Source organism: Halichondria panicea, chromosome 16 (assembly GCF_963675165.1).
Source record: "Halichondria panicea chromosome 16, odHalPani1.1, whole genome shotgun sequence".
NCBI lineage: Eukaryota > Metazoa > Porifera > Demospongiae > Suberitida > Halichondriidae > Halichondria > Halichondria panicea.
The window spans coordinates 1,134,373-1,154,951 of record NC_087392.1 but is presented as its reverse complement, the minus strand read 5'-3'; the positions used below and the strand labels follow the sequence as shown (position 1 = coordinate 1,154,951).

The 20,579-nt window shown below is 43.8% G+C and overlaps 8 protein-coding genes across 8 annotated transcripts; 5 read left to right on the top strand and 3 right to left on the bottom strand.

Annotated features, from left to right (window-relative positions):
* Positions 1-60: 60 nt before the first annotated feature.
* LOC135350221 (P protein-like) lies at positions 61-4,651 on the top strand. The gene is made up of 18 exons (XM_064548956.1): positions 61-617; positions 669-720; positions 813-885; positions 1,131-1,199; positions 1,259-1,359; positions 1,417-1,544; positions 1,600-1,687; positions 1,739-1,792; positions 1,852-1,923; positions 1,983-2,048; positions 2,145-2,282; positions 2,379-2,422; positions 2,556-2,694; positions 2,758-3,202; positions 3,268-3,395; positions 3,574-3,832; positions 4,092-4,185; positions 4,333-4,651. The coding sequence occupies exons 1-18, from the start codon at positions 208-210 to the stop codon at positions 4,457-4,459; spliced, it is 2,487 nt and encodes an 828-aa protein (XP_064405026.1). The 5' UTR covers positions 61-207; the 3' UTR covers positions 4,460-4,651.
* Positions 4,641-5,682, top strand: LOC135350268 (malignant T-cell-amplified sequence 1-like). Its single transcript, XM_064549010.1, has 6 exons — positions 4,641-4,711; positions 4,772-4,924; positions 4,969-5,066; positions 5,128-5,264; positions 5,373-5,440; positions 5,499-5,682. The coding sequence occupies exons 1-6, from the start codon at positions 4,701-4,703 to the stop codon at positions 5,581-5,583; spliced, it is 552 nt and encodes a 183-aa protein (XP_064405080.1). The 5' UTR covers positions 4,641-4,700; the 3' UTR covers positions 5,584-5,682.
* A 115-nt stretch (positions 5,683-5,797) lies between these two features.
* On the bottom strand, positions 5,798-9,014 carry LOC135350215 (protein unc-45 homolog B-like). The gene is made up of 2 exons (XM_064548948.1): positions 8,061-9,014; positions 5,798-7,707 (listed from the first exon to the last, which is right to left on the bottom strand). Exons 1-2 carry the CDS (start codon positions 8,952-8,954, stop codon positions 5,878-5,880), a joined length of 2,724 nt encoding a protein of 907 aa, XP_064405018.1. The 5' UTR covers positions 8,955-9,014; the 3' UTR covers positions 5,798-5,877.
* A 6-nt stretch (positions 9,015-9,020) lies between these two features.
* Positions 9,021-10,423, top strand: LOC135350253 (general transcription factor IIE subunit 2-like). The gene is made up of 3 exons (XM_064548994.1): positions 9,021-9,292; positions 9,383-9,765; positions 10,022-10,423. The coding sequence occupies exons 1-3, from the start codon at positions 9,097-9,099 to the stop codon at positions 10,349-10,351; spliced, it is 909 nt and encodes a 302-aa protein (XP_064405064.1). The 5' UTR covers positions 9,021-9,096; the 3' UTR covers positions 10,352-10,423.
* On the bottom strand, positions 10,345-11,518 carry LOC135350261 (cilia- and flagella-associated protein 119-like). The gene is made up of 3 exons (XM_064549002.1): positions 10,890-11,518; positions 10,596-10,711; positions 10,345-10,540 (listed from the first exon to the last, which is right to left on the bottom strand). Exons 1-3 carry the CDS (start codon positions 11,479-11,481, stop codon positions 10,421-10,423), a joined length of 828 nt encoding a protein of 275 aa, XP_064405072.1. The 5' UTR covers positions 11,482-11,518; the 3' UTR covers positions 10,345-10,420.
* A 7-nt stretch (positions 11,519-11,525) lies between these two features.
* LOC135350217 (krev interaction trapped protein 1-like) lies at positions 11,526-15,828 on the bottom strand. The gene is made up of 20 exons (XM_064548950.1): positions 15,696-15,828; positions 15,333-15,574; positions 15,127-15,270; positions 14,933-15,071; positions 14,574-14,886; positions 14,401-14,504; positions 14,200-14,343; positions 13,896-13,958; positions 13,621-13,828; positions 13,375-13,563; positions 13,122-13,223; positions 12,988-13,063; positions 12,758-12,939; positions 12,666-12,704; positions 12,523-12,600; positions 12,283-12,453; positions 12,133-12,231; positions 11,949-12,038; positions 11,774-11,884; positions 11,526-11,709 (listed from the first exon to the last, which is right to left on the bottom strand). The coding sequence occupies exons 1-20, from the start codon at positions 15,716-15,718 to the stop codon at positions 11,617-11,619; spliced, it is 2,610 nt and encodes an 869-aa protein (XP_064405020.1). The 5' UTR covers positions 15,719-15,828; the 3' UTR covers positions 11,526-11,616.
* Positions 15,803-17,977, top strand: LOC135350246 (pyruvate dehydrogenase E1 component subunit alpha, mitochondrial-like). Its single transcript, XM_064548985.1, has 10 exons — positions 15,803-15,957; positions 16,051-16,107; positions 16,168-16,347; positions 16,416-16,542; positions 16,633-16,724; positions 16,781-17,029; positions 17,082-17,153; positions 17,210-17,277; positions 17,334-17,442; positions 17,635-17,977. The coding sequence occupies exons 1-10, from the start codon at positions 15,889-15,891 to the stop codon at positions 17,803-17,805; spliced, it is 1,194 nt and encodes a 397-aa protein (XP_064405055.1). The 5' UTR covers positions 15,803-15,888; the 3' UTR covers positions 17,806-17,977.
* Positions 17,913-20,579, top strand: LOC135350236 (lysosomal Pro-X carboxypeptidase-like). The gene is made up of 12 exons (XM_064548976.1): positions 17,913-18,281; positions 18,330-18,509; positions 18,559-18,610; positions 18,677-18,725; positions 18,984-19,038; positions 19,102-19,207; positions 19,266-19,382; positions 19,436-19,491; positions 19,544-19,588; positions 19,654-19,773; positions 19,925-20,112; positions 20,300-20,579. Exons 1-12 carry the CDS (start codon positions 17,913-17,915, stop codon positions 20,502-20,504), a joined length of 1,542 nt encoding a protein of 513 aa, XP_064405046.1. The 3' UTR covers positions 20,505-20,579.

The following is a 20,579-nucleotide window of genomic DNA, read 5'->3' as shown; positions in this document are numbered from 1 at the left end:
TCTAGTTTGGGGGAGGGGCTCGTTCAAGGATGTCCTGGCTACTATTCTGTCACATGATGTTTTGATGCTCTGTCTTGTTCTTGCGCGCACACAGATTGCTGAACACAGATATATATACCACATCAGAGCCACCGCTGACACCACATGATAGTGCTAGTGTGTCTGTGAGCATTGGTTTCAAAGTCAGGAGGAGCTCAATCTTGCAGCATGGACAGTGACAGCGTACAGTTGTTAGACTATAAGCGCTCGGACCGGAGGAGACGGAGGAAGGCTAGGGGTGACCGTGGTCAAGGTGACCCACTAGAGCTTGTGTCTGACTCTGAACTGTCCAAAAGAGCTAGAGAGAGAGAGAGACTGGAGGATACCACTGTCTTCTCAGACACTTGTGATGAGAATCTACCGAGCTCAAGAGCTAGGCTAGCAGCCAGCCGGAGGCATCAACAGTCACTGGGTCTCAGCTATAAGGAGACCACCCCCCTCCTAGATGATAAGAATGGGAAGGAAGCGGAAGCTCAAGCGGAGACGAGCATGGTTGTGAAGATGAATGAATACGAGAAAGCAGCTCCTCCCCCTAGCAAGAAGAGGGACTCCAGTAAATGGCTGAGACTGAAGCAATGGTGAGTAGGAGGACATTTTGTTGTACGGACGATTACTTAATTTGTTTGTAGGTGGACGATATCCAAAATTACCTTCCTCACTGTGTTTGTGATCGGATCTGTGGTAAGTGTGACAATAGATTATAATTATGTACCTATGAGCTCCAGTCTAGCAAATTAGTCGGCTCCCTCGAGTCAATTTTACTCTTTGCACAGATTCTCTTCTCCATCAACGACGAGCACGAAGAGGATAAGTACTTTGTCAATGTTAAAAGTGACGCTCCTCGAGGTAATCATCTATACACCATTCTGTAATCACCAATGTAATAACAAGGTGCTTGATAGAGAGCATAGAGTTGTCCCGTGTCATCACACATGTGAGAAGCCATTGTGGCCTATAGAATGACTTATTCACTGAACAGTAGACTCTATAAACTGAGTAAAGTGGAATGCTTTGTTAATGTATTAATTACTTGCAGAAGGGCAGGCTCCAAAAAGCAAAAACAGTGCTAACCGTCACTCTTTTTCCCACAGCTGTTGTTTTTAATGATCAAAAAGAGGAATGGAAGTTTTTCTCAATCGAGTTGTATGGGCCATTTATTGGTAAGTAAGGGATTGATTAAAAAAATTACAATGTGATCACCCACCCCTCTCATTTATAGACTACGGTTTTAGACCGGGGAATGCATCTATTGGTAACTGCTCCAACTATGTATTCATGTGTGGGGGTAATGGAACAATTTACTCGTGTGAAGACTTTGTGGTAAGTGCCTAGCTTCCATCACCTGTGTTAAGTAACTATAGTGTGCTCCCCACAAAGACAAGGACTGAAGAAGACTTGAATTGTCATTCTTTCCTACTGGGCGACCATTTCAATGCTGATCATTCTCATCACGACTTTTCTACCACTACGACAGTTACGACAATAGAAGATGTAGACAGGCACAAGTGAGTTTAATAGATACACCTTATAATAGCCTAATCTATGTTGATGACACTACAGCTACAGCCTATCATTCTTCACAACCAATATGTCCAATGTCGAGTTTCAAATTAGTGTGGTCAAGGAGAAACTAGAAGATTCATCTCAAGTGAGTGGAGTTTTAATCTTAATTTTAAACTGAGTGTCTCAATCTCCACAGGTGATCATTTCTGGCATTATCCTTGTGTTTGTGTACGTGCTCATTGGATTTGATGTAAGTAGTTTTTCAAGAGGTTGTTGAAATCTCCAAACCACACCCCGCCTCCCTCACAGGTGGTCCATCGTACTGTGGCAGCTATCATTGGCAGCACGTGTACACTGGGAGTGCTCTCCATGCTCGACAAGGTGTGCATGCTTATTACAGCTAAGACCCGTTTGTCCACTCTCTACCCCCTCCTCTGCAGAGACCCACACTGCTAGAAGTAATTGAGTGGATAGACTTGGACACAATATGTCTCTTATTTGGAATGGTAGGCTAAGCACAATGTACACTTACTGTAGTTGTCACTGTCTTCTCACCCATTCATCACATTCTACCATTCATCCCCGCACACCTCTACACTCAGATGACGCTAGTGGCCATTTTCGCTCAGACTGGTTTCTTTGACTACTCAGCGGTGAAGGCGTACAAGTTGGCCCGTGGGAAGGTGTGGCCTCTCATCACTCTTCTCTGTTTCTTTGCAGCCATCGTCTCAGCCTTCCTGGTGAGTGGAGGGTGCTGTTATAGAACTGTCCAGAGAATCCTCTATACTGTAACTTTGTAATTACATACAAAAATTGATTGCCATGCACACCTCCAGGACAATGTGACTACCATCCTCTTGCTTACACCAGTCTCCATAAGGTGAGTCTCTAACCTCTAGTGTTTGTATTCCTCTAGTGTTTGTGTTTGTGTTGTGTTTGTGGATTGAAGGAAGTAGATAGAAGTTTCATTTGTGTTTGTGTGATGCGATGATATGGCTGCTTGCACTCCATAGGTTGTGCCAAGTGTTGAACCTTGACCCTCGTCCAATTCTCATAGCGGAGGTGGTGTTCTCCAATATAGGAGGTACGGCAACAGCCATTGGTGATCCTCCTAACGTCATTATTGTCTCAAACAAGCTCATCAAAGAAGTGGTAAGTGTAACTACGTATAGTGAAGCAAAATCACCATCACAAGTCATTTTCACTTCTTCTCAGGGCATAGACTTCTCTGAGTTCACTCTCCATCTTGTGATTGGCATTATTCCCTGTCTAGCTGTGGCCTACGGACTCTTGGCTATAATCCACAGGTGTCAATACATTAGAGTCAGGAACACAGACGCACCACACATATCAGAGCTCAAGAGAGAAGTGAACATTTGGGAGAGGACCGCTCAGCAAATGAATGTGGTCTCACTTGAGGAGAGGGCCATACGAGACGCTCTAATGGCCAAGGCAGCTGAGGTGCGGATCCAGCTGGCACAGGAGGTGGACACCACATCTCAGTCGGCACTGGACATGTGGCAGAAAAATCTGACAGAGCTTGAGTCTAAGTATCGTATCACTAACCGAGTACTGCTCATCAAATCCTCTGTTGTGCTCTTTGTGGTTATCATCATGTTCTTCATCTCCAATCTACTGCCAAACTTCGAGCTAGAGTTAGGTGAGGTTAATTGCATTGGCTCCAGTTTCTGGTGTGTGTATTATATTACTCAAACTTGCTCACAGGTTGGATTGCAATATTTGGAGCTGTGGTTCTCCTCCTCTTAGCTGATGTGCAGGACATGGAGTCCATCCTGCACAAGATTGAGTGGGGTACTCTGCTCTTTTTTGCAGCACTCTTTATCCTCATGGAGGTAAGTCAGACCGGATTTTTGTTGGGAAAATGGGAGCACGTAAAGAAGTACTTTATAAGGGACCTCTGTACGTATTCCCACTATCCAAATTACCCAAATTAACATGAACGTTAACTTGCAATTGGTTTTTGACCAAAAGGAATAGCATAGAAGGATTGTGTTTCTTTGGTCATTCCAGGGTCTTGGAGAGCTGGGGCTGATTCGGTTCATTGGGGACAGAATGGTGGATGTCATCACGGTGGTACCTGTCGAGTGGCAAATGCTCGTCTCACTGGTGGTCATTGTGTGGGTGTCCGCGATAGCTTCCTCGTTCATTGACAACATTCCCTTCACGACGGCCATGATTCCTGTCATTGTGGACCTGGCTAATTCTCGTAGTGTCTGTCTACAGCTACGCCCACTTGTCTGGGCTCTGGCCTTGGGGGCATGTCTAGGAGGTGAGATCACTGTCCAGAAGTATCTTGTCGGTTATCTTCTAGCAGTTACTGTTACAGTTTAGAATAGTTATATCCTCTAGTAGTTACTATTACGCCACATAATTAATTCTTTTGAGGCTTGCATTTTCTTGGAAGTTTATAATAATTGTGTTCATCTTACTTTCAATTAGCTGTTTTAATGACATACTTCACTCGTTTCTCATGAAAGGCTTTGCAATGTTCAGTTCTAGGAGCTCTGTGTGTTAACTCACCCATACAGGTAATGGTACTCTGATTGGAGCCTCGGCAAACGTAGTGTGTGCAGGAATTGCTGAACAGAGTGGCTACAAGATCACATTCTTTGGATTCTTCAAGTGAGAACTAGTTCAGACCATAATATTGCTGTAAACAGGAGCAAACACGCGAGATACGATCCACGAACCCATGTACAGTTACACGCTCCTTCTATAATCTGTTGCTATTAAACAAGACCACAAAAATGTGATTTTTCTCCACTGCAGAATTGGTTTTCCTATGATGATTGTCACCACCTTCACTGCTTGCGTCTACCTGATGATCGTTCATGCCGGCTTTGGCTGGAATACAGAGAAAGCATTAGAATGTGTAGCAGCGACCAACCTTGGTTGACAATCTATTATAATTAAGTTAAAACTCTCATGTGTGTTTGATGTGGAGTTATTTATTTCACAGGTTTAGCTGTTGTTTTTTACCTCATGTTACATGTACTTTTGTGTGTGTGTGTGTGTGTGTAAACAGTATTTGCTCACTTTGTATGGGATTACATTATTTTGTACTAATTATCAAATTTGTGAACTTTAACTTATAAAATTAATGACCATTTCCAAATGCAATTTGTAAATAAAGCATCATGTTCAAGAAGTAAGTCCTGTAAGTATAATTATGCTTCTCTATAATATGCCCTCGTGCTCCTCTTGTCAGGTTTGACTCCAGTAATGACGTGTCTGGCTTCAACCAGGCCAAATCTAGTGTGGTCAGAGGCATACGAACAAAACTATTGGACTGCTATCCAGGAATTCAAGATTTTATCAGTGACATTCTACCCAAAAAAGAAGCAGTGCAGATCCTAAAATGGTAATTATTATGTGGGTAACTCCTTTACGAACTCTCATCCACAGTCATGAGCATGTAGAGATTCTAGTGATAAAGAACGAGCTGCTGTTCTTCAAGCAAAGAGACGGCCCGTACATTCCCACGCTCCGTCTCCTACACAAGTGTATGTACAAACGCGTACACCTTCTCTCAGTAGTACGTTTTTATGTATCTCTCTTATACAGACCCAATGATTCTGCCCCATGTGCAAGTGGACAAGGGAGCTATCAAGTTTGTGTTGAGTGGAGCCAACATCATGTGCCCAGGTCTGACCTCCCCTGGGGCGAGAATGGACACTGCCCTACCTGACAACAGCATCGTCGTATCCTCTTATATAGTGTTACCTTGCTGTACAAATTATCAGCTTTCCCCCTATAGTTCTGTTGCTATTAATTTACAGTGTGAGTTTTCTTGACTGATGTCCCCCCAGGCAGTGATGGCTGAAGGGAAGGAGCATGCCCTTAGTGTGGGACTGACAAAGATGTCTACTGAGGACATGTGAGTGACTTATACTTATCCATGCTGTGAATTTAATATGCCTTGATTACCCATGCAGATCTCGAGTGAACAAGGGAGTGGGCGTGGACAATGTACACTATATTGGAGACGGACTCTGGGTCATGAAAGACGCTTCTAGATAGTATTTTCATTTGCATATAATAGCTATGTTGTACACCATTATGACTTGTGTTGAAAATCACTATTAATTTTGCTAATTGAAGTCAATTAAAGAAAGCGAACATCTCAACCCTCTGTATGTACATCAATTTGCAAGTTAGTATAAACTAAGGCTTTACGCTATTGCACCGGCCTGTTTGTTACAGGGAGTACTGTCAGAATTACATCATCAAAAAATTAAATGAAAAAAACATTTTTTTCAACTACAACATCAATACAAATTAATTTTGCCAAACAATTGTTCAATAATTATACTGTCATTTCACTAGTTCTGGGTTGGGCTTGATCAGTCCATATTCTTGTGCTTTCTGCAGTGCACTGAGTGCTGTTGACTTGACATTTTCAGATGTACCTTTAGTCTGAGTGAGCGCCATGATTATCTCCAGGAAGTCATCTTGTACCAGCTCCTGCGCTATCTCCTTGCTTGCATCAATCAGATTCGAGAGAACGAATATTCCCCTGTGCTGTACCTCTTGATTGTCGCTCACTATCAGCTCTTTCAAGATAGCTTTCGCTGATTTGACGGCCATTATTTTGGTGCAGATCTTTGGATCCTGAGACAGTTGGGCCAGAGCACCAGAGGCCGCTTTAGCCAGTTCAGGATCATCTTCTCCAGAGAACAGGGTCAGTAGCTTCACCCTCTCCACATCATCGTTGAGAAAGCGATCGTGAGCTTCTTGCAGTGAGACCAAATTGCACATGGCTTCAGTAGCCGCTCGTCGCAACATTTCATGCTCTTCAAACATTAGAGATTCAATGTGTTGGAATCCCCCCTCTTTGTAGATTCGTCGCCTGATATCGTCACCGAGACCGGCCAAGTTTGTAAGTGCCATAAGAGCTTCAAATTGTTGAAGACCTTGATCAGATTTCAATAGGCCCACGAGGGGACGCACGATTTCTAACGATCTTTGACCCGGAAATGCGAGTCGAGGGTCGTTGGTGATACCGATCTTGGCCAGAGCTTGAGCAGCAATGAATTTGCCTTTGTCTGTGCTGTTGGTTGCTAGAGGAACCAGACACTTGGCCCCACCCTGCTGAATGACAACTCCACGGTGGGCAGGATTTTCCGTAAGGGATAGCAGCACTCGAGAAACTTGTTCGTGTAAGGCTTTACTATCGACAGTACTCAGAGAAACAAGAGCAGGCACGATTCCAAGTCCTAGGAGAGAGGCAACTCTTTTCTTTAAATGCTCCTCACTATCGAATTCATGTTCTTTCGGCATGTTCTCTCCGGCAAACTTTCCTAGTTCCTCCAGATCTTTGTTCTTTTCTGGTTTATCGTAACTGTTGGTCATGTTGACAAATATCGTGGCGATCCCATACAACAGAGACTGGTCTTGAGTTTTCGGAATTTGGAATAGAGATTTCAGAGCGTCTTCGTCTCCGACTAGTGCCTCCTTTACGTCTGCATCCAGGCTGAGAAACGCTAATCCTTCAGTGGCCCATTTCTTGAGATTGTCTCCCTTCTTTGATCGTATCAGAAATTTGCGACAGGCCTTCTCGAGTTTCACAGTAGATCCTTCAGTCAAGGTGCGGGCATTGACGTTGCTCCCACCAACAGAGCCGAGCTTGCACAGGCCCACGAGTGCCCTTACACGAACACCTTCATCACGAGAAGAGTAGAGCGCTTTGAGTACGGGTAACCCCTCTTGCATTATCCCATGACACCTATCCTTATCTGAAGCAGCCAGAGCTAGGGCCTCCGCAGCTATTGCTTGACAGTGGACATCGTCTAATTTCGCCATTTTCACCATCTCTGCCAAAACAGATTCCTCTGAAAACACTTGGTTGCCAACTTCTAAAGCACCCTGTAGGAGAGTGGCCAAAGCTGTCAATCCTTCCACCTTCGACTGTGAGCTGTCCTTTGAGAGGTGAGAATGCACAAAAGAAATGCAAGTATCTTTCATTAAGTCCATTAGTTCTTTGTTCCGACCGAGGCTCTCATGCAATTTCGACAGGGCGACAGAGATCGTCATTCGAAGGTCATCGCTGATTTCAAAGTCCGACTGATTGTTTGCTGTGGAGGCTGCCAACATCAGGAGAGCAGGAACCACTCCTTCTGTGAGGAACACAGCTCCAAGACCATTCTAGTGTGTGCGGGGAGAGAAGAGGGAGGGTGGTTAAACCATCAATCATATTCAGTTTAGAGAGTGTCGTAAAGGATACAGGCAAGTGTGTGGGTATTGTGAGATCAAACAAGTTTGGATACTCAGTATGTTCACTTCGTGGTATCAGAAAAAGCAATTATACATGTATGGTCATTTATTTTGGCACAATCAAAGCTGCTTAGCCAGTCTCAAACATCTCATTTTCAAAAACATATCAAATCTATATAGCATTTGGTTTCGTTGTTTGTACAGTAACAAAGTTAGAAAATTAGCCTATCAAAATTGGTACAGGCACTTGTACATTTACAAGCTCTGCAGAGTAGAACACTCACTTGAGAGACAGAGGAGATGATGAGCTCAAGAACACGATCCCTGCCATCTGCACTCACTTCCTGTCGTCCCAGCAGACGGATGGCTACATCCACCACATCTTTCACCAGAGGAGCCTCGACATTAGTAAATGAAAGGAGAGCTTGCTTTAGCACGGCCACACCACTCCCACACACCTCCTTCTCAGGTCGGCAAACGATCGAAGTCAACAGTTCAAATGACAGAGTTTCTAAAACAATTGACGATCGAACCTCGTTGGAGCACAATCCGACAAGAGTTTGCAACAAGTGATGAACCACCTCCGAAGTGGTTGTTTTCAACAGAGAAACTATTTTAGTAATGCCATCAAATTTTATGATCTCTTCCGCTCCTGCATTTTCACGGCTCACAATGGCTAGATTTTTGGCTGCTTTGATTTTCTTCTCGTCCGTAGATTTCTTGTCCTCCAGCACAGAATACATCTCTTTGACTACATAGTCTGTTGATTGTCTTGCCTCAGCTTGCTTCTTTATCGTTGCAGTCAGTCTCCTAGCAGCATTCTCGGCCTCCTTGTTCTTTGGATTAATGCGAATCAGTGTGTTAATGAACTTAAATGCTTCTGGCAGCCTTTCTAGTGATTCTAGTGCCTGTGCATGCCTGTACAGAGTCTTCACGTCAGCGGGCAGTTGTTCGAGCACCAACGTAGTATCTTTGAGGGCATTTTCATATTGATCTAGCTGAATATAGCAGGCTGATCTGTTCTTCAAAAAAACCACTCGATCGTCTTTGGATTCCTCAGGGCAGGACTTGACAGCCTCTGAGTAGCAGGATAAAGCTTCTTGGTAACGCTTGTTCTTGTAGTGTTCATTTCCAGCCTCTTTAGAGCGTAGGGACGACTGCAATGATGGTGTAGACATTGCTATCCTCAAGACTTTCTTTGGTACAGGGAGAGGTGTGGGAGGTATAAAAGAATGACCACATGAATATGGAGGCTGGCCAGCCACTCCCTAGGCCTAGGCGGTGGCAAATATTTCTAAACATTTATAGCTCTACCAGATCATGTCAGAGCCTGAGGCCATGGATCCAGCTCTGCTGAAGCAAAAAGAAGCTTTCAAGAAACGTGCTATTGATGCCACAAAGAAGAGCCAGGAGATCAGAGAGGCAGCCAGCAAGGCTAAACAGGAGGTGGCCTCCAAATTGCCTCCTAAACCCGTCAAGAAGAAAAAGAAGAAGTCCATTCTACCACGTCCGTCAGGTAACTTTACAAACAATCACTCGTCGCACGTATTGTGAACTGGTACTTTTTTATCTCATAAAATGATGCCCCCACATCCATTGTGTACAGGTAGCCGACCTTCCCCAGCTAAGAACCTGAGCCACTTGTCAGATCCACGTCGATTACTCAAAGCTGTGATTGACACACTGAAAGACCGCCACTCAAAGAAAATCTACGAACCACTTACATTTGAGCAAATCCTCTTAGAGATAGGATGCTCCAATATCAGCAATGATCTCAAGCACACTCTACTGCGTGACATAAAGGACAATATCAAGATGCAGTATGATGCTCCTTCAGAGAGTTTCCTGTTCAAGCCTATACTTGGGCTCCATGTTCGCAATCGGAAACAGTTGCTCCGTTACCTGAGGGAGAATGACCTTGACTCCAGAGGGGGCACTTTACTCAGCGAGATCAAAGAGGCTGTGCATGAACCAGACAAAGTTATGAAGGCAAGTGGTTTTCTTTTCTTATTTTTCTGGTACTAAAGCTAGAAACACTAAAGTTTACTTCACTTATCAAGCATATTCCGTTAAGTTTTCCTTTTTCAAACCCAAACCACAAACAATTTTTATTTTCTACCCTCACACACACGCACACACGCACGCACGCACGCACACACACACACACGCACGCACACACACACACACACACGCACACGCACGCACGCGCACACACACACACACACACACACACACACATTTCTAGAAACTGACTGAAGAAGGGGACATTTATCGTATCACCCGCCAAGACAAAGAAGAGATCATATTCTACAAGAACACTCAGTATGAGCTGGAGGACCCACTGTCTGAAGAGTTCAAAGCCCATTGGCACAGAGCGAGTGTGGCGGGGATGACAGAAGATGACATTGAGAAGTACCTCACCAATTGCGGCATTGGAGCTATGGGGGGAGAGGGGCGCAAGAGAAAGGCTCCTGGAGATGGAAAAAAAGCCAAGAAAAGAGCAAGAAATACAAAGATATTGAACGTTCATTTAGATCAAACTGTACTGAAAGATTATTCTAGTGAGTCTAAATGATTCTCATTATTTTTATCATGTTATTCATTTGACAATACTGCACATATTTATTGAAAACAGTGACGTCAGTTATTTCTTGGGCTTTGGTTGCTTTGGTTGCTTTGGTTTCTCTCCAACAAGCTTTTCTAGAGCACCAATTCTCTCAGCCAACTTTCGTTCTTGTGTGTTCATTTCCTGCTCAATGCTCACCTGGATGGGATACGGGGAAAACCATAAACTTTAATATACACACAGTCATACTCACTTCTAGGTCTTTTAGCTTCTTTGATAGTGTGGAGGACACTATGTCCTTGAGATCTCTGTGATCTGCTTCTTCAGTTGGGTCTACTTCAATGGAATCTTCTCCATTGGGAGGCTCAGCTGTGTTGAGAAACATTGAGTTAGTGTGTGTGGTGTTTGGGTGATACAAGGTATGTGGTATTTGGGGGGGTTGATAGGTATGTGGTATTTGGGGGGTTGATAAGGTATGTGGTATTTGGGGGGTTGATAAGGTATGTGGTATTTGGGGTGATGTACGAGTACATGTGTATACACATACCCTCTTCAATATCTTCAACAAAATCAGGCTCTTCTACTGGATCAATCTTTGTGTCCTCTTTCTCATCTTCTTCTTCTTTATTCTCTTCTTCTCCAACGTCCTCTCCACTGTACGCTAATCTGAGGCTTAGTCGAACCTTCTTAGTGAATGCATACTTGTACATCTTATAGTGCTTGAAGTATGTGCTCAGTACATAGTCTGTGATGATCTTGACTTGCTGGAGAGAGAAGAGCATAACGCTGTAAGGTGGTCTTGATACTCCATGACGAATAAGGAGGTTGTTGAAAAGCTCCAAAGCCTGTTCCTGATTGTCAAACGGTGTGCTTATACACAGCTTATGTACACTCTTTAGTATTGTGAAGAATGCAGACATCTGGGGGAGACTGAATTTGTTAGTTTTAGCAAAAAGCAAAGCATGGGTGTAGAGGTCTAGCTCAATTGTTGACTGCTTGTCTTCACTTGATACTCCCAGAATTTCCTTCAATACTTTCTTTACAGCTTCTACAGTTACTCCACATGTTTGCAGCGCCTCTGTGTTCGTGAGGGAGAGGTCTTCCCATTCACAGATCCTGGGCTTGAATTGATTCTCCATTGTTGCTATGGAAAGTTCCCAGCCCCACCCACTCTTTTGCAAAATAATAATGTACACTTTTGTGGTAATGATATTCAACTCAAAAAGTTGTTACTGTCAACTAAGCTACAAGTATACAATGCTAGCTTGTTCTGCTTATGTGCTAGTTATGCTTGTACGTGCACCCTCAGTCCCCACTCCTGTGTACTGCTCCACCATACGTGTGATCAGAGAGTGGATGAGACTGGCCTGTAATAGGGGAATCAAAATAATATGAAAAACTGGCTATCTACATTCGGTACCGAATGCATACCTGCTTAGTGTTTATAACTAGGTTCACAGAGCAATCTTTTCTGTACATAACCATCTGGTTCTTTGAGACATCCCACTGAACACTGTCCAATGGAAGCGAGTCAATGTACACCTATATAATTATGAATGGAACAAGTTCATCAACAAAAGTAATGCAGTGCTTAACATAGACATACATTAGTCTCTCTGTTCACAAAATGGAATCCTGTAGTGTTGATTCCAACCCCAAGCTGTAGCTCGGATTTGTGGCCCAGTTTCCCATGATACTGAGTGAAACGAGCAGTTAGAAGTGGAACACACATCACAGACAGACAGACAGATAACAATTATGACGTCAACAAAATTTAGATGGAATATTACCATAAGTCGAGCTCCTTTGGTCTGTAGAGTCAGATCAAATAATATCGCACCATAGTATTTCCACTGGCGGCAGTGTTTCAGGTACGCCACATACAAAAGCTGCACAAAAAATTAATGTGACACAAAATATGATTTTATTTCCTCGAGCACCTTTGTTTCTCCGATGTTTAAGTTGGTCATTGCGGCAAACTTGACAAGAACTCGTCTCTCGAACTCCACCTTCCTCTTAGAAGTTACCATGGAGCGAGGGAGCACACTTTGCAACTTGTCCTTGAGAAAACCAGGCTTGTGAACGTCTGGATTGTAATCTCCATACAAAATCTATAATCCGGCAAAACATTGAGCTTAAATCATTCGTACATAGAGATCTACATCCAAAATAATACTGACCTGCATTGTTATGCTAGCCAGATAGAGACCATCGTCTTCAGAGCAGGGATAGTATCCACTCAGCACATGATTTTGAGCCTAACAAGAGACAAAAATAATCACCATAATTTACCTCACTCACAAGACATTAATTGTTGGCTCACGTCAGCATAGAGAAGCTCGAGAGTAGTAGAGTCGGAAATCTGCAATTAACAATCGTTTATCATGTAATAATCTGTGTGAAAACAATACGTACCGTTTTTTCTCTCTCCACCGGGTAGAATACGTTTCTCCTAAGATAGAGAGCTGGGGAGTCCTGGTCTTGCTTCCCACGTCCCTTGTTTGGGGTGGAGCCTTTAGATCGCTTGTACTGTGCAATGAATGTCTTCCAGGTTGACATCAGCTTTGACGGCTTGTCTGTGTCGCCGAGCTGAATCTCTGTAAATACAATTAATAAGTGTGTGTAGTATGTGTACTACGACTTACCGAAGTCTTTAGACATTATCCACAGAGCAAACAAGCTTTGATACTCCTTGGTCAGTTTCATCAAGCGATAAAGATCCTTTTGATACATACATAAGAGATGGTAGTTCAATGATAATGCTGGAAATGGTGCTTACTTGAATGACATCACTGGCTGGAGTTTCTCGTCCGTTGAAGAAATGAGCCACTCTGTGTTGTCCACTCATGAAATTGACCCTGTGCCTCCTCAGACTCTGCTTCTATAAACGCAAAATTTCATATGATTGTACTTCTTCTAAGATGAAGTTTAGCAAGAGTGTCATTTCGTCAAGAATAAAGTGCCGTAAGAGGCCTGCCCCATCAAGCATCAGAGAAAGCTTATGAGATGTGCATATTATTTTACAACTGTACCTTTTTATCATCCCTCCCGTCTAGCATGTCAATGTTCTTCAGGCTGCCTCTGATATCAAGGTCCTCGCCAATATCCTCTTCATCGTGCTGCCACGGGTGAGTGCCCTCTACAAGGAGATTCTCCACTGATGGGCTGGGTTGAGAAGAGAAGGAAAGAAGTGCTGGCGAAACTGGTACATCATCAGCAGTCTGCACAAAATAATTATTCTTTTGGTAAATTTTAGGGATATTGGAGGAAGTACATACGTTGTTCTTGTATGCTTCTCTGAGTACTTGTGTGGTTTCCTCCCAGTCGTTCATCTTGCACTCCAGGCACACAGCCAGAGGAGATTTACCGTCATTGTCGAGGGCAGCCTTGAGACGTCCAATTCCCTTCTGCTTGAGAAGGTAGGCAACCAGATCTTTGTGCCCGGTGGCGGCAGCCAGGTGGAGAGGAGTAGAGCCAGAGCTGTTTCTATAATTGTATTATAACGCAATTGCATGACTTTGTGTGGATAATGTATCTCTATACTGTAGCTTACTGTATTCCAATGGATCCCGGAGCTTCTTTCAAAAGAACCTTGACTACACCTAATTCACCATACCTATACACAGGTAAACGGTTGAGAGCATGCCAGCTACAATACACACATAATTATGCATAAAAGATTTGCCAGTTTGGTCATGCCAAAAAATGACAAATTAGTCTATGGCCTCGACGAAATTTTGGATTTAAACACATAATTTGAAAGGTTTCTTTCTAAGCGAAATTTTTGACATTGGATCAACGGTACTAAAAGTTATGGGGGGCTACAGAGTGAAAATATTATATCAACTGTTGCTAACCAGCATGCATAGTGCAGTGGTGACCAGGTGTCTGAATCTCGTTCATCAGGGGATATGCCAAGTCGTATACACCTCATCACCCCCTCAGCATCTCCAGCACACGCAAACTTGTGCAGAGGATACAACTCAGTCCAGTCAGGGAGCCTGAATAAACATGATTCTATCACAGCTGCAGCAATGTAGCAGCGTTGGCCGTCTTACCCATCTCCTTGCACTTGAATGACCCACTTCCCTTTAGCTTTGCTGACAGCATCGTAGTCGGGCACTCCCTTGCCAAAATATTTATTGGCAACTGCTCGATTAGCCTATAGATGTGGAGGGGGGGGGAGACGTGTGCTTTCGTTGCATAGAAACATTTCATAGCACGTACTCACCTTTTCAAATGTAAGGCCAGATCCAAACAGGGGATTCTTGATGATCATGTCCACTGGATACACTCGAAGTGATGTTGATGTCTCGCTCAACTTTGCCAGCGTGAAGGCTGTTGTCTCTTGCAGGGTATTCTCTGCACCACGGCCATGAAATGGAGTGGAACTGAGCAGAGGGTGGGAATGAAAGGACTGATTTGGTGTGTATCCATCCTGGGAAATGAGGGGATTCCTAAAGAACATCTTGATCCTAGATCGCAAGCTGGGAGCAAAAAGAGCATTGATGGCTCCTGGCACTGCATGCTGTTCACGTAACCAGCTGCAAAAACTGAGTTAGAGATTGGATAAATATTTGTATAACATACTGGTCAAGTGAGGACAGCATTTGTTGTGTGTGGGGGTGAATTTTCACCCTTCCTGCAAACATTTTCTTTAGAATCTCGCTCAAGTTGTAAAACTTTGGGTACTCGGGAGAATTTGGGTACTTGGATATTACCGACGAGTCTGAACGAACAAAACATCATAAACGAGTTACGTGGTTAGTTATGCGCGCGCTCACCTGTGTGTTTGACAGGAATAACATAGCTTATGACTAATTTCTTCCTGGTTGCTGATGAATCAGTCTGTGCTCCTCCACCTTGCACTGAGAGGAATATGGCTCGTCTCCCCTCCAGTCCATGACCACTGTCCAGTCCTGCTTCAGCTGCCATTGAGACAAATCAATCATCAAACACACTAGATACTAGTCTATGGACAATCGCGTACCTGCGAGATTAATGGACCACTTTTGGCTCTCCTGAAGCAGAGTTGTTTGAGGATCTTCCCCAGCAATCACAGGGCCAGAGAAGGCTCCTAGATGATGGAAAAATGGTTCGCTTGGCCACTTGCGAAGGAGGATCTCATAGTGATCAGGGTTGTAGTTGAGAATGCTGATGTATGTGTGAAACTCCTGCCCTGCTTTGCGACGCAGGAACAGTCCAGCAGCACGCAGTTGGGAGAGTTGAGTGCTGGGAAAGGGGTGGAAGCAACAATGGATAGCATTCTCACAAACTGGAAAGTTATAGGCCGCTAAAAAATTATAGCTAGATCTAGCTAGACTGAGAACATATATTTACAACCATAATATACCTAGATCCCTCAACTTGTGCCATTACTATAGCTAGTATAGTACTCTGGTCTGACTTCTGCAGAATTCAAGTTGTACACCAGCCCCTCCCTCTTTTAGCTGCAGCAAGGGACACGCCCAACCTTAACCATCCAGTAAACAAAAAGGTTCAAAGTTTAAGTGCTTTCCTCTGCCTAGCCTGCGCCTAGCAAAGCGATGTCTCTCTCCACTTTATGGAGGGCTACTAGTTCTTATATAAGATCCTCACCACTCAGTTTGAGACAGGTATAAACATTTTGTTCAATTTCCTAATCGGTGTGTCTTAAGTTTGGTTACCATGGAACTAAAATAATTATTGTGTGTTTATTTATCCTATAGTTGTTGCCAGCTACCAGATGGCAGTCGACAGCTACATCACACAGATACACTCTTCCCGTAAGTCACTATTGTATTTCTCGTGTATCATTGATTCATCTGTTTCTTTTTTAATGGCAGGAGTCCCGTTTTGCACTTCATAAGTTGGAGAGTGGTCCATCTCTGGAGACAGAGCTGACCAGAGATGACTGCCTTCACTTCTATAGGGAGATGATTCTCAGTCGAGAGATGGAACTGGTGGCTAGAGATCTCTATTCGCAGAAGAGTATACGGGGATTCCTGCATGTCTATGTTGGACAAGTACGTGGAGTGCTTGTAGCTATAGATGTACATGATGCAAAATGGTGAGCCTTGCCCCCACCTAACAGGAGGCATGCAACATTGGTATGGAGTCCGTCCTGACTAAAGAAGACCCAGTCATCACTGCCTACAGATGCCATACATGGACCCACACCAGGGGAGTGCCTGTCAAGAACATTCTAGCAGAATTAACAGGTATACTTGAGCGACAGAAATTGACTTAAATGTTATGGTAATGTTAGTTGTTGTGGAAATTCTAGCAATTTGTGTTTTTTGGTCGTCCAGGAAAGAGTAGTGGCTGCTCTAAGGGCAAAGGTGGCTCTATGCATATGTACAGTGACAACTTCTATGGTGGCAATGGTATAGTGGGAGCTCAGGTATGAGGAGGAGTGAACCTCTGGTATGTAGACTCTGACTGTAACCACATCTCCAGGTACCTCTGGGTGCTGGAATAGCATTTGCCCTCAAGTATCAGAAATCTGACAGGATATGTGTAGCCCTGTATGGAGATGGTGCAGCCAACCAGGGTCAATTGTTTGAGGCTTACAACATGGCCGCCTTGTGGAAACTCCCCTGTCTGTTTGTGTGCGAGAACAACCACTATGGGATGGGCACAGCTGCACACAGAGCATCCGCCAGCACTGAATTCCACACACGTGGAGATTATATTCCAGGCATTAAGGTAAGGTCACAAAGGAAGAAATAATAAATTACGTTGCTTGTTTTTATCACAGGTTTATGGAATGGACATCTTGGCTGTGCGAGAGGCGACTAAGTTCTGTGCTGAATATATTCGAGCTGGAAATGTGAGGCTTCTAAACACTTTTATTATTCTTATCATGTGTTGTTTTATTCTGTATAGGGACCACTTGTGATGGAGTTGGACACGTATCGTTACTATGGCCACAGTATGAGTGACCCTGGTAAAAGGTACGTATGCTCATCACTCAATATGGACGTTAGTTGTTAATTGTTGTGTATTGCAGTTATCGCACTACTCAAGAGGTAAAGGACAAGCGTAAGAATGAGGATGCAATTGCCAACCTCGAGGAGTGTGCTATTCAAGGTAACCTGATCACTGAAGAAGAGATGAAGGTAAAGTAATTGTAATAAAGTTTTCGAACACTTAATCATCGTGTATAGTCTCTTGTATAAAGCCAGATTATATCAGGAGTTCATGTACCGATGACAGATATTAATGTACCAGTTATTAATGTACCAGTTATTTATACTCACTATCAAGTTAACTACCCCTCCCCCCCCTACCCCCCCCCCCTCCTCCTGCAGGACATTCGTACTGCCGTGTTGGCTGAAGTGACTGAGGCCAAAGAGTTTGCTCTGAGTGGCGAAGAGCTCCCTTCTTCTGAACTGTTCACAGACGTCCACACAGACCAGGAACAACAGGGACTGTACATACGAGGCAGTGACATGTTCGCTGGGAATAGAGACAGCCAGTAGAACATTGTGATAGCATCAGACTCTATGTGTTATTTATATTATAGGCTACTTAGATTAGTTGTGTGTCACATGTCATAATTATAGAGGTACATGTAAATCTACTGTACATGTACATTGTATGTCATTTTGAAACCACAGTTATGAAACAGCTGACATCAGCATACATATCAAAGATGGTGTATGTTGCAGTGTTTTTACTCTCCCTGCTGGCCCACCAGTCCTCTGCACTCTACCCCCACCAGCAGAGGAGTTTTCTAGGGAGAGGGCTTCCACTAAACTTACAGGCGCAGGCTGGGGTCTCTGATCCCCCCTACACTGTGGGCCATGTGACTCAGAAAGTGGATCACTTCAACACTGGGGACACAAGGACATTTTCTCAACGTTACTTGGTCCTTGATGAGTACTGGGATAAGGAAGGCCCCCTCTTTGTGTACACTGGTAATGAAGGAGACATTGTGTGGTTCTTTCAAAACTCTGTGAGTGCAATGGTCGTAATGCATTCCACTCACCTTTCATTTCTGCAGGGTTTTGTGGTGGAGGATCTCTCTCAGCACTTCAATGCCCTGATCATATTCATAGAGCATCGTTACTATGGCCAATCGCTACCGTTTGGAGCAGACTCGTATAAAGACGCCCAACATTTGCAGTATCTCAACTCACAACAAGCTCTCGCCGATTTTGCCTCTGCCATTACTGAACTCAAGGTACGTATGCATATAATTATAGACGATCGCATTACATTGAATCGTGCAGACGCTGTACAATACATCAAATCCAGCAATAGCGGTGGGAGGCTCTTATGGAGGTAACTATAATAAGGCACCGGGGAAGCGTAATGTCTTAACTATTGCAAATGTACATCGCATGCTAGGTATGCTATCGGCGTGGTTGAGGATGACACATCCTGAAGTCGTGATCGGGTGCGTTCTGTGGTATACTTTCTGCTTGACTACCGTATAGCTGGTAGTTTTAGTAGGGCAAAATATTCGTGGTTTTCGTGGTTGAAGCTCTGACCACGAATACTTTACCCAGCAACCTTGCAAGGTAACCACGAAAATATTATCCACAAAGTGATTAACGGTATTGCTCAATCACGAATGTTTGCCCCCATTTACCCCCCCCCCTCAAATTACCCGCTATACGGTATGCATATATAATGCTTTCTTTTTCCTACTTAGGTCGTATGCAGCCTCTGCTCCCATCTGGTGGTTCTCAAACCTCACTCCGTGCAATGTACGCCACATGATTGTGTCCTCACATTCATTCATGACCTCCCACTTCTGCTTATTCCTATAGAGTGCCTATCAGACCATCACAAACGACTTCAATGTTCTCCTGCCCAAGAAATGCAGTGATATTGTTAGGAGTGTGTGGAGCGAAATCTCAAATATTTCAAAACGAGGTAAGTTATTTGATTGAAAACGTGAGTGTTGTATCAATGAATGTGTCTGCCCTTATAGAGAATGGCCTGTCTACTTTAACCCAAGCCTTCCATCTTTGCTCACCCCTCAAGAGCATGGACGATGTGGGCTCTCTAATGGACTGGCTGGAGAACTCGTGGTTCAATCTTGCAATGGGTATGTAAAGTGTGCCACACATAAAAATTATTATTATCTTCTTTCCTCTGTAGTTGACTATCCGTATGCTGCTAGCTTCCTAGAGCCTCTTCCACCATGGCCTATCAACGTGAGTTAGTGTTGCTATCATTTAAGCAATGATCTGATCTCTCTCACTATAGGTAACCTGTATGGTCATCTACGGACAGTTAATGAAAACTAGAAATGTGAGTTTGGTACCCGGTACCCAGTGTTGAGGGTTGTGTCATGCTATCTCTGTGTCTGTGTTCAGGTCATAGATGCAATCGCAGCTGGAGTGAATATCTACTACAACTCGAGTGGTCAAGCAAAGTGTTTAAACATCTCGCAGTCGGCCACTTCCAAACTTGGATCAGCAGGATGGGACTATCAGGTACTCGTCTACCCGTTTCAATACATTTGCTGTACAAATCCCTAATAGTGCATTATGCAAACAACCTAACAATTATCATACCCGACATACAGTACTATTACAACTTGTATTGTGTCGTTCTATTTAGTGATTGTTATTCTCCCCCGGGCAGGCGTGCACAGAGATGGTGATGCCCATGTGCTCCGATGGTGTAACTGACATGTTTCGAGAGCACAAGTGGGACCTAGCACAGTACGAAGAAGGATGCATGAAGCAGTTTGGGGTCAAGCCGCAGCCAGACCTCGTCTTGAAGCTCTATGGAGGGAAGGACATTGCTAACCACAGCAACATCATATTCAGGTACCTGTAGTGGTAAAGAATAATTTCAAGAATCTATATAACTCTAGAATTATGCGTGCGATTCATAGTATTGTCAAGCCACAAAATTCAAGACTCCTCATCAGTCCTGTTATATAGACTACCTGATTTGGTGCACCACTAAAATACCATTTCCATTAATTTGTGTGTGTGTGTTTTGTTCCTACAGTAATGGACTGCTGGACCCTTGGTCTGGTGGAGGAGTGTTGCACAGTGTCTCTGACACTCTGAAGGCTATCGTACTAACAAAGGGGGCCCACCATCTTGACTTGAGAGCTTCACAGCCTGACGACCCTACTGAGCTGACGCAAGTCAGAAAGATGGAGATGGATATCATGGCAGGGTGGATTGAGGAGCATTCTCGCACATTGTGACTGTAGAATATAGAATCTACTTTTATTTTTGTTGAATTGTCTATCTCAATTAATTTATGCATAAATTATAACCAA

Excerpts from the sequence above, each read along its gene's own strand:
- LOC135350221 (XM_064548956.1), top strand. The coding sequence starts at position 208 with ATGGACAGTGACAGCGTACAGTTGTTAGACTATAAGCGCTCGGACCGG. Across the intron at positions 1,360-1,416 it reads ACTCGTGTGAAGACTTTGTG|ACAAGGACTGAAGAAGACTT; the intron begins GTAAGTGCCTAG and ends CTCCCCACAAAG. Across the intron at positions 2,423-2,555 it reads CTTACACCAGTCTCCATAAG|GTTGTGCCAAGTGTTGAACC; the intron begins GTGAGTCTCTAA and ends TGCACTCCATAG.
- LOC135350268 (XM_064549010.1), top strand. Across the intron at positions 4,925-4,968 it reads GCAGTGCAGATCCTAAAATG|TCATGAGCATGTAGAGATTC; the intron begins GTAATTATTATG and ends TCTCATCCACAG. Across the intron at positions 5,265-5,372 it reads TACCTGACAACAGCATCGTC|GCAGTGATGGCTGAAGGGAA; the intron begins GTATCCTCTTAT and ends ATGTCCCCCCAG.
- LOC135350215 (XM_064548948.1), bottom strand. The coding sequence starts at position 8,954 with ATGTCTACACCATCATTGCAGTCGTCCCTACGCTCTAAAGAGGCTGGA. Across the intron at positions 7,708-8,060 it reads TCATCTCCTCTGTCTCTCAA|AATGGTCTTGGAGCTGTGTT; the intron begins GTGAGTGTTCTA and ends CGCACACACTAG.
- LOC135350253 (XM_064548994.1), top strand. The coding sequence starts at position 9,097 with ATGTCAGAGCCTGAGGCCATGGATCCAGCTCTGCTGAAGCAAAAAGAA. Across the intron at positions 9,293-9,382 it reads CATTCTACCACGTCCGTCAG|GTAGCCGACCTTCCCCAGCT; the intron begins GTAACTTTACAA and ends CATTGTGTACAG. Across the intron at positions 9,766-10,021 it reads AACCAGACAAAGTTATGAAG|AAACTGACTGAAGAAGGGGA; the intron begins GCAAGTGGTTTT and ends ACACATTTCTAG.
- LOC135350261 (XM_064549002.1), bottom strand. The coding sequence starts at position 11,481 with ATGGAGAATCAATTCAAGCCCAGGATCTGTGAATGGGAAGACCTCTCC. Across the intron at positions 10,712-10,889 it reads TGTTGAAGATATTGAAGAGG|CTGAGCCTCCCAATGGAGAA; the intron begins GTATGTGTATAC and ends TTCTCAACACAG. Across the intron at positions 10,541-10,595 it reads AGAAGCTAAAAGACCTAGAA|GTGAGCATTGAGCAGGAAAT; the intron begins GTGAGTATGACT and ends TATCCCATCCAG.
- LOC135350217 (XM_064548950.1), bottom strand. The coding sequence starts at position 15,718 with ATGGCACAAGTTGAGGGATCTAG. Across the intron at positions 15,271-15,332 it reads GTGGTCCATTAATCTCGCAG|CTGAAGCAGGACTGGACAGT; the intron begins GTACGCGATTGT and ends TCTCAATGGCAG. Across the intron at positions 12,940-12,987 it reads GATAATGTCTAAAGACTTCG|AGATTCAGCTCGGCGACACA; the intron begins GTAAGTCGTAGT and ends TTGTATTTACAG.
- LOC135350246 (XM_064548985.1), top strand. The coding sequence starts at position 15,889 with ATGTCTCTCTCCACTTTATGGAGGGCTACTAGTTCTTATATAAGATCC. Across the intron at positions 16,348-16,415 it reads TGCATGTCTATGTTGGACAA|GAGGCATGCAACATTGGTAT; the intron begins GTACGTGGAGTG and ends CCCACCTAACAG. Across the intron at positions 17,443-17,634 it reads TCACTGAAGAAGAGATGAAG|GACATTCGTACTGCCGTGTT; the intron begins GTAAAGTAATTG and ends CTCCTCCTGCAG.
- LOC135350236 (XM_064548976.1), top strand. The coding sequence starts at position 17,913 with ATGTACATTGTATGTCATTTTGAAACCACAGTTATGAAACAGCTGACA. Across the intron at positions 18,510-18,558 it reads CTGCCATTACTGAACTCAAG|ACGCTGTACAATACATCAAA; the intron begins GTACGTATGCAT and ends TGAATCGTGCAG. Across the intron at positions 20,113-20,299 it reads CACAGCAACATCATATTCAG|TAATGGACTGCTGGACCCTT; the intron begins GTACCTGTAGTG and ends TTGTTCCTACAG.